This window comes from Branchiostoma floridae, chromosome 12, assembly GCF_000003815.2.
Source record: "Branchiostoma floridae strain S238N-H82 chromosome 12, Bfl_VNyyK, whole genome shotgun sequence".
Lineage (NCBI taxonomy): Eukaryota > Metazoa > Chordata > Leptocardii > Amphioxiformes > Branchiostomatidae > Branchiostoma > Branchiostoma floridae.
This window is the reverse complement of record NC_049990.1, coordinates 121,960-130,235: the sequence shown is the minus strand read 5'-3', so window position 1 is coordinate 130,235 and position 8,276 is coordinate 121,960. Positions and strand designations below refer to the sequence as shown.

At 45.6% G+C, this 8,276-nt stretch overlaps 1 protein-coding gene across 1 annotated transcript; it reads left to right on the top strand.

Moving 5' to 3' along the window:
- The first annotated feature begins 531 nt into the window (after positions 1 to 531).
- On the top strand, positions 532 to 7,209 carry LOC118427880. The gene is made up of 5 exons (XM_035837843.1): positions 532 to 727; positions 4,579 to 4,742; positions 6,192 to 6,230; positions 6,714 to 6,824; positions 7,147 to 7,209. The coding sequence occupies exons 2-5, from the start codon at positions 4,590 to 4,592 to the stop codon at positions 7,207 to 7,209; spliced, it is 366 nt and encodes a 121-aa protein (XP_035693736.1). The 5' UTR covers positions 532 to 727; positions 4,579 to 4,589.
- Positions 7,210 to 8,276: the final 1,067 nt, after the last annotated feature.

Here is an 8,276-nt window from a genome sequence, read left to right as displayed (position 1 = left end):
AAACTGAATTTGGATTGGCCCGTTCGCAAAATCCAAAACCGGAATTCCATTGGGAACAAGGGGGCAACATTCTCCGGAAAGGGTTCCGGTAATCAATGGGTTAAGGTTTCGCGGTGTGTTTCCGCAATATTTTGAAAATAAATGACTTGGGGCAGGCGCCTACGAATTTTCAAAAGACTTCTCAACCACCCCAAGGACGTTCTCATTTCTTGCTCCAATGAAGGGTCGATTATGCAATGAGATAGTATTATTTAACCTTAACGTTACTGTGTGTAAAAATGACTTGAAAATTAAATTTCAAAAGACAAAGAAAACTGCTCTGAGCGCCTTTAAATAGTCAGGGATACGTGTAAACTCCATCATATGCATATTTGGCGCCCTGTCATTGGCAATGATCTCAAAATAAACGATATTTCTTCGCAACAGAAGCCCGCCGTCAAACACAGATGGCACACTGGCGACATCTAGCGAAATTTATGAGATGAACAGGGCACCATTTTGCCTAACTATGCCATCAGAGTCTCGTGCCCAGAGTTTGGTAAAGTATCCTGTAAACGAGAGTCGTGTCGCCATCTTGACACAGTTTCCGTGATTTTGAGGAGAGATTTAGAAGATTTGTTCCGTGTTGAGGACCAAGAGGCCGATTTCCGCGCGCCTTCCCGCCTGTAGATGGCCTGATGGCCGCGGGGGGGACCCGGGCTGCCGTGTGGAGACGTTTCTAACTCAGGTGAGCGGGGGTTGGGGACGGGTCAGGGGGGAGGGGAGGGGGGTGGTAGGGCTGACACACACACAGCGACTATCCAGCGGGCAGGATAGAGGGAGTGAGAGAGCGTGCCCAGGACGACATGTGGCGGGTACAGAACAGACCCGGGGCTGTAGCTATGCAGGAGAGACGGGGCCACGGAGAGGGCGGCTGGTCCGGGCGGGGGGAGGGTAACCCGGAAGTGATGCGCTGGGCACGGCTGGCGCTGGGCTGGCCCCGATCACAACAACAACAACAATCCTGCCGGCTGTACCTAGTTTGTAATTATTGTATATACGAGACGGAGTCGCCCGACAGGCACAGGTACAGGCACAGGTAAGGTTACAGGCATACACGTCTCCCCCCGGCCTGTAGCTGCGGACAGCACACGCCGACCTGAATACGTAATTCCGGGTCAGACTCCCCAATTAAAGGCCGCCTTCCCGCCGGACGTGTTGTCTGCTGAGGCGGCATCAGGAGGCTGGTCCAACCCGGGAATTAGCTCGAAACTGAAACTAGGGAAACACAACATCAGTCCAAGTATAGGGAAATAATAGATATTAAACAAGGACAACAACAACAACAACAAAACTTGAATGTAAGTTAATCTGTGTCGGTAGTCAACATAATGTTACAATCCGTACACAGAATAAAGTGCTTATCAGCAAGCTTTGGATCAGTCCTCTCAAGTTAAAAATGGAATATCCATGTTATCATCACAGCGTTGCTGTAACCCAGGAACATTGTTATCACAGGGTTGCTGTAACCCAGGAACATTGTTATCACAGGGTTGCTGTAACCCAGGAATATTGTTATCACAGGGTTGCTGTAACCCAGGAACATTGTTATCACAGGGTTGCTGTAACCCAGGAATAGTAGTGTTGTTATCACGGGGTTGCTGTAACCCAGGAACATTGTTATCACAGGGTTGCTGTAACCCAGGAATAGTAGTGTTGTTATCACAGGGTTGCTGTAACCCAGGAACATTGTTATCACAGGGTTGCTGTAACCCAGGAATAGTAGTGTTGTTATCACAGGGTTGCTGTAACCCAGGAATAGTAGTGTTGTTATCACAGGGTTGCTGTAACCCAGGAATAGTAGTGTTGTTATCACAGGGTTGCTGTAACCCAGGAATAGTAGTGTTGTTATCACAGGGTTGCTGTAACCCAGGAATAGTAGTGTTGTTATCACAGGGTTGCTGTAACCCAGGAACATTATCACAGGGTTGCTGTAACCCAGGAACATTATCACAGGGTTGCTGTAACCCAGGAATAGTAGTGTGGTTATCACAGGGTTGCTGTAACCCAGGAATAGTGATGTTGTTATCACAGGGTTGCTGTAACCCAGGAATAGTAGTGTTGTTATCACAGGGTTGCTGTAACCCAGGAATAGTGGTGTTGTTATCACAGCGTTGCTGTAACCCAGGAACATTGTTATCACAGGGTTGCTGTAACCCAGGAATAGTGATGTTGTTATCACAGGGTTGCTGTAACCCAGGAATAGTAGTGTTGTTATCACAGGGTTGCTGTAACCCAGGAATAGTGATGTTGTTATCACAGGGTTGCTGTAACCCAGGAATAGTAGTGTTGTTATCACAGGGTTGCTGTAACCCAGGAATAGTGATGTTGTTATCACAGGGTTGCTGTAACCCAGGAATAGTAGTGCTGTTATCACAGGGTTGCTGTAACCCAGGAACATTATTATCACAGGGTTGCTGTAACCCAGGAATAGTAGTGATGTTATCACAGGGTTGCTGTAACCCAGGAATAGTGGTGTTGTTATCACAGCTGTAACTGTAACCCATGGAATAGTGATGTTGTTATCACAGGGTTGCTGTAACCCAGGAATAGTAGTGTTGTTATCACAGGGTTGCTGTAACCCAGGAATAGTGGTGTTGTTATCACAGCGTTGCTGTAACCCAGGAACATTGTTATCACAGGGTTGCTGTAACCCAGGAATAGTGATGTTGTTATCACAGGGTTGCTGTAACCCAGGAATAGTAGTGTTGTTATCACAGGGTTGCTGTAACCCAGGAATAGTGATGTTGTTATCACAGGGTTGCTGTAACCCAGGAATAGTAGTGTTGTTATCACAGGGTTGCTGTAACCCAGGAATAGTGATGTTGTTATCACAGGGTTGCTGTAACCCAGGAATAGTAGTGTTGTTATCACAGGGTTGCTGTAACCCAGGAATAGTGATGTTGTTATCACAGGGTTGCTGTAACCCAGGAATAGTAGTGCTGTTATCACAGGGTTGCTGTAACCCAGGAACATTATTATCACAGGGTTGCTGTAACCCAGGAATAGTAGTGTTGTTATCACAGGGTTGCTGTAACCCAGGAACATTGTTATCACAGGGTTGCTGTAACCCAGGAATAGTAGTGTTGTTATCACAGGGTTGCTGTAACCCAGGAATAGTGATGTTGTTATCACAGGGTTGCTGTAACCCAGGAATAGTAGTGTTGTTATCACAGGGTTGCTGTAACCCAGGAACATTATTATCACAGGGTTGCTGTAACCCAGGAATAGTAGTGTTGTTATCACAGGGTTGCTGTAACCCAGGAACATTATTATCACAGGGTTGCTGTAACCCAGGAATAGTGATGTTGTTATCACAGGGTTGCTGTAACCCAGGAATAGTAGTGTCGTTATCACAGGGTTGCTGTAACCCAGGAATAGTAGTGTCGTTATCACAGGGTTGCTGTAACCCAGGAATAGTAGTGTTGTTATCACAGGGTTGCTGTAACCCAGGAATAGTGATGTTGTTATCACAGGGTTGCTGTAACCCAGGAATAGTAGTGTCGTTATCACAGGGTTGCTGTAACCCAGGAATAGTAGTGTTGTTATCACAGGGTTGCTGTAACCCAGGAATAGTAGTGTTGTTATCACAGGGTTGCTGTAACCCAGGAATAGTAGTGTTGTTATCACAGGGTTGCTGTAACCCAGGAACATTATCACAGGGTTGCTGTAACCCAGGAACATTATCACAGGGTTGCTGTAACCCAGGAATAGTAGTGTTGTTATCACAGGGTTGCTGTAACCCAGGAATAGTGATGTTGTTATCACAGGGTTGCTGTAACCCAGGAATAGTAGTGTTGTTATCACAGGGTTGCTGTAACCCAGGAATAGTGATGTTGTTATCACAGCGTTGCTGTAACCCAGGAACATTGTTATCACAGGGTTGCTGTAACCCAGGCATAGTGATGTTGTTATCACAGGGTTGCTGTAACCCAGGAATAGTAGTGTCGTTATCACAGGGTTGCTGTAACCCAGGAATAGTGATGTTGTTATCACAGGGTTGCTGTAACCCAGGAATAGTAGTGCTGTTATCACAGGGTTGCTGTAACCCAGGAATAGTGATGTTGTTATCACAGGGTTGCTGTAACCCATGAATAGTAGTGTTGTTATCACAGGGTTGCTGTAACCCAGGAATAGTGATGTTGTTATCACAGGGTTGCTGTAACCCAGGAATAGTAACTCAGTAGCTATAAGTATAAATGTACATGTTGTGTATGTAGGGGGAACTTGAAACTCCGTAGCTATAACCTTACTGAGAGTACATATTGTGTATGTAGGGGGAACTTGAAACTCCGTCGCTGATAACCCTATATGTTGTGTATCTAGGGGAAACTTGAAACTCTGTTGCTATAACCTTACATGTTGTGTATGTAGGGGGAACTTGAAACTCTGTCGCTTATAACCCTATATGTTGTGTATGTAGGGGGAACTTGAAACTCTGTTGCTATAACTGTACTTGTGTGTGTAGGGGGATCTCGAAACTCCGTTGCTATAACCCTACATGTTGTAATGGTAAACATTCCTTTGTTTGTTTTTCAGATGACACCATCATGAGCAAAAACATGAAGAACGACCATCTTGCGTACAACGTGCCTGACAATGCCAACCTCATCCTCAACACCAGCACAGACTCCACTCTGGAGTGTCCCAGTTACGAGGCCTTACGCAGCGACAGGAGGAGGAGAACCAGGGAGAGCATGCAGGTAAGGTCACAGGTTAGGGGTTAAGCAGCAATAGGTCACAGGTCACAGGTTAGGGGTTACACAGCGACAGGAGGAGGAGAACCAGGGAGAGCATGCAGGTAAGGTCACAGGTTAGGGGTTAAGCAGCAATAGGTCACAGGTTAGGGGTTACGCAGCGACATGAGGAGGAGAACCAGGGAGAGCATGCAGGTGAGGTCATAGGTCACAGATTAGGGGTTAAGCAGCAACAGGTCACAGGTTAGGGGTTACGTGTTACACAGCGACAGGAGGAGGACAACCAGGGAGAGCATGCAGGTGAGGTCATAGGTTACAGGTTAGGGGTTTCGCAGCGACAGGAGGAGGAGAACCAGGGAGTGCATGCAGGCTAGGTCATAGGTCACAGGTTAGGGGTTACACAGCAACAGGTTACAGGAGGAGCATAACCAGGGAGAGCATCCAGGTGAGGTCACAGGTTACAGCTTAGGAGTTACTCAACGACAGGAGGAGGAGAAACATGGAGAGCATGTAGGTGAGGTCATAGGTCACAGGTTAGGGGTTATGCAGCAACAGGTTACAGGTCAGGGGTTATGCAGCAACAGGTCACAGGTTAGGGGTTACGCAGCAACAGGTCACAGGTTAGGGGTTACGCAGCGACAGATTACAGGTTATGGGTTATGCAGCGACAGGAGTAGAACCATGGTAAGCATACTGGTGAGGTCACAGGACAGAGGTTAGGGGTTGTCCAGTGATGATTCAGGCGTAGGAGGTAATTCTGACTTTCTACTAGACCTATACATGTAGGTTAGGAGCAATATATGTAGGTTAGGAGCTATACATGTAGGTTAGGAGCTATACATGTAGGTTAGGAGCTATACATGTAGGTTAGAAGCTATACATGTAGGTTAGGAGCTATGCATGTAGGTTAGGAGCTATACATGTAGGTTAGGAGCTATACATGTAGGTTAGGAGCTATACATGTAGGTTAGGAGCTATACATGTAGGTTAGGAGCTATGCATGTAGGTTAGGAGCTATACATGTAGGTTAGGAGCTATACATGTAGGTTAGGAGCTATACATGTAGGTTAGGAGCTATACATGTTGGTTAGGAGCTATACATGTAGGTTAGGAGCTATACATGTAGGTTAGGAGCTATACATGTAGGTTAGGAGCTATACATGTAGGTTAGGAGCTACCAGTTCTTTCTCTCTTTCTTTCTTTCTGGAATGATCAAATGATCTATACAAAGGTTAGAGGTTATGGGTTAGAGGTCAGAGGTAGATAACATCAATGCCGCCATAATGGGTGGAGCATAACTCATCATTTGAGTTCCCGGCTGCTCAAACTGCAGCAAAGACTGACCTTTGCTCTCCAACAGTGCTGCTCGCCTTTTCCACATGGGCCTTCCACAATATTGTTTGTGTGTTTGTTTGTCCCTAAATTATAACAAACTGTTCTTTGTTCCTTCTACAGGCTGTCGACTCCAGGCTGGCAGCAAGCGTCATACCAAAGGTAGGTCTGATGTTAGTGGCGCATGTTCTGTAGTGTGGCACATGTTCTGTAGTGTGGCACATGTTCTATAGTGTGATGTATTTAGTGTGGCACATGTTCTGTAGTGTGGCAGATGTTCTGTAGTGTGGCAGATGTTCTGTAGTGTGGCAGATGTTCTGTAGTGTGGCAGATGTTCTGTAGTGTGGCACATGTTCTGTAGTGTGGCACATGTTCTGTAGTGTGGCACATGTTCTGTAGTGTGGCACATGTTCTGTAGTGTGGCACATGTTCTGTAGTGTGGCACATGTTCTGCAGTGTGGCACATGTTCTGTAGTGTGGCACATGTTCTGTAGTGTGATGGATGTAGTGTGGCACATGTTCTGTAGTGTGGCACATGTTCTGTAGTGTGAAACATGTTCATAAACAGTTTTTGTATTTGTTGATTTGTTGTCTTTATTTCTTGTGCATATTTGTTGTTTATTTTTTTTGTGTTTGTGCCATCAGGTGGATAACCTAACCCGCGAGGAGAGAGCTGCCATCATCCTACAGAAACATTTCCGGGGCCACCTGGCCAGGAAGGAGTACATCAACATTCTCTGGGCTCAGTTCGACCAGGTTAGTAAAAATAACTTATTAACTACTGACTAACCTGCTCTGGTTAGTGATGATAACTCATTAACTACTTATTTACCTGGCCAGGTTAGTGAGGATAACTCATTAACTACAAATTTACCTGGCCAGGTTAGTGATGATAACTTACTAACTACTGATTAACCTGGCCAGGTTAGTGATGATAACTTACTACTGATTAACCTGTTCTGGTTAGTTACCAACTTAGTTATGGGGCCATTTGGACCAGGTTAGTTACTAACTTAGTTAATGACCCAGTATAGCTAGTTACTGAGGTAGTTATTTTCCAGTTTAACTATTTCACCAGGTTAATTACTGCATGCGGGAAATAATTAACGATAAACCAGATAGTGAGTGTGAGTGGGAATGAGGTTTGAGTGGACTGGAGTGTGAATGTGAATGTGAGTGTAAAGGTGAATGTGAGTGTGTGTGTGAGTGTGTGATTGTAAATATGAGTGCGAGTGGGAATGAGGTGTGAGTGGGATGTAAGTATGAGTGTGAATGTGAGTGTGAGTGTAAGTGTGAGTGTGAGTGTGAGTGTAAATGTGAGTGTGAGTGTAAGTGTGAGTAAGTGGGAATGAGGTTTGAGTGGACTGGAGTGTGAGTGTAATAGTAAGTATGAGTGTGAGTGCAAATGTGAGTGTGAGTGGAAATGTGTTGGAGTGAGTGTGAATGTGAGTGTGAATGTAAATATGTGGGAGTGAGTGTGAATGTGAGTGTGATAGTAAGTATGAGTGTGAGTGCGAATGAGATGTGCAGCTCCTTTCTGCTGGGCTGCTGTTCCCCTGTTAATTGCTAGGTGGTGCTGCTGATATGCCATGTACTCAAAATTACATGGAACACCTTCCTTGTGTTTCTATACACGAGTTACCTCAGCTAGGTGTGGCATCTGGAATGGTCCTTTGTTAAGAATGGCCCCTGTGTTTAACTTTAAGAATGGCCCATGTGTTTAAGAATGGCTCCTGTGTTTAAGAATGGCCCCTGTGTTTAACTTTAAGAATGGCTCCTGTGTTTAAGAATGGCCCCTGTGTTTAAGAATGGCTCCTGTGTTTAAGAATGGCCCATGTGTTTAAGAATGGCACGTATGTTTGAGAATGTGGCCTCTGTGGTTTACAATCATGGCCCCTTTTATTTAGAATGGCCCCTGCAGTGTGTTTTGGAATTTGGCCCTTGTGTTTAAGAATGGCCCCAGTGTTTAAGAATCACCCCTAGTGTTCAAGAATGGCCTCTGTGGTTTAAAATGGCGCCTCTGTTTTATAATGGCTCCTCATGTACAAAATGTATGTGCTTCTGCATAATTCATGAGGGGATACAGGAGAAGGGCCCTGAGGGGTGATGGGGCCCTGACGGGGGCAGTAATGTGATAGCTGCCCCAGCAGTAATGTGATACTGATAGCTTCCCCAGCAGTAATGTGATAGCTGCCCCATGCATACAGT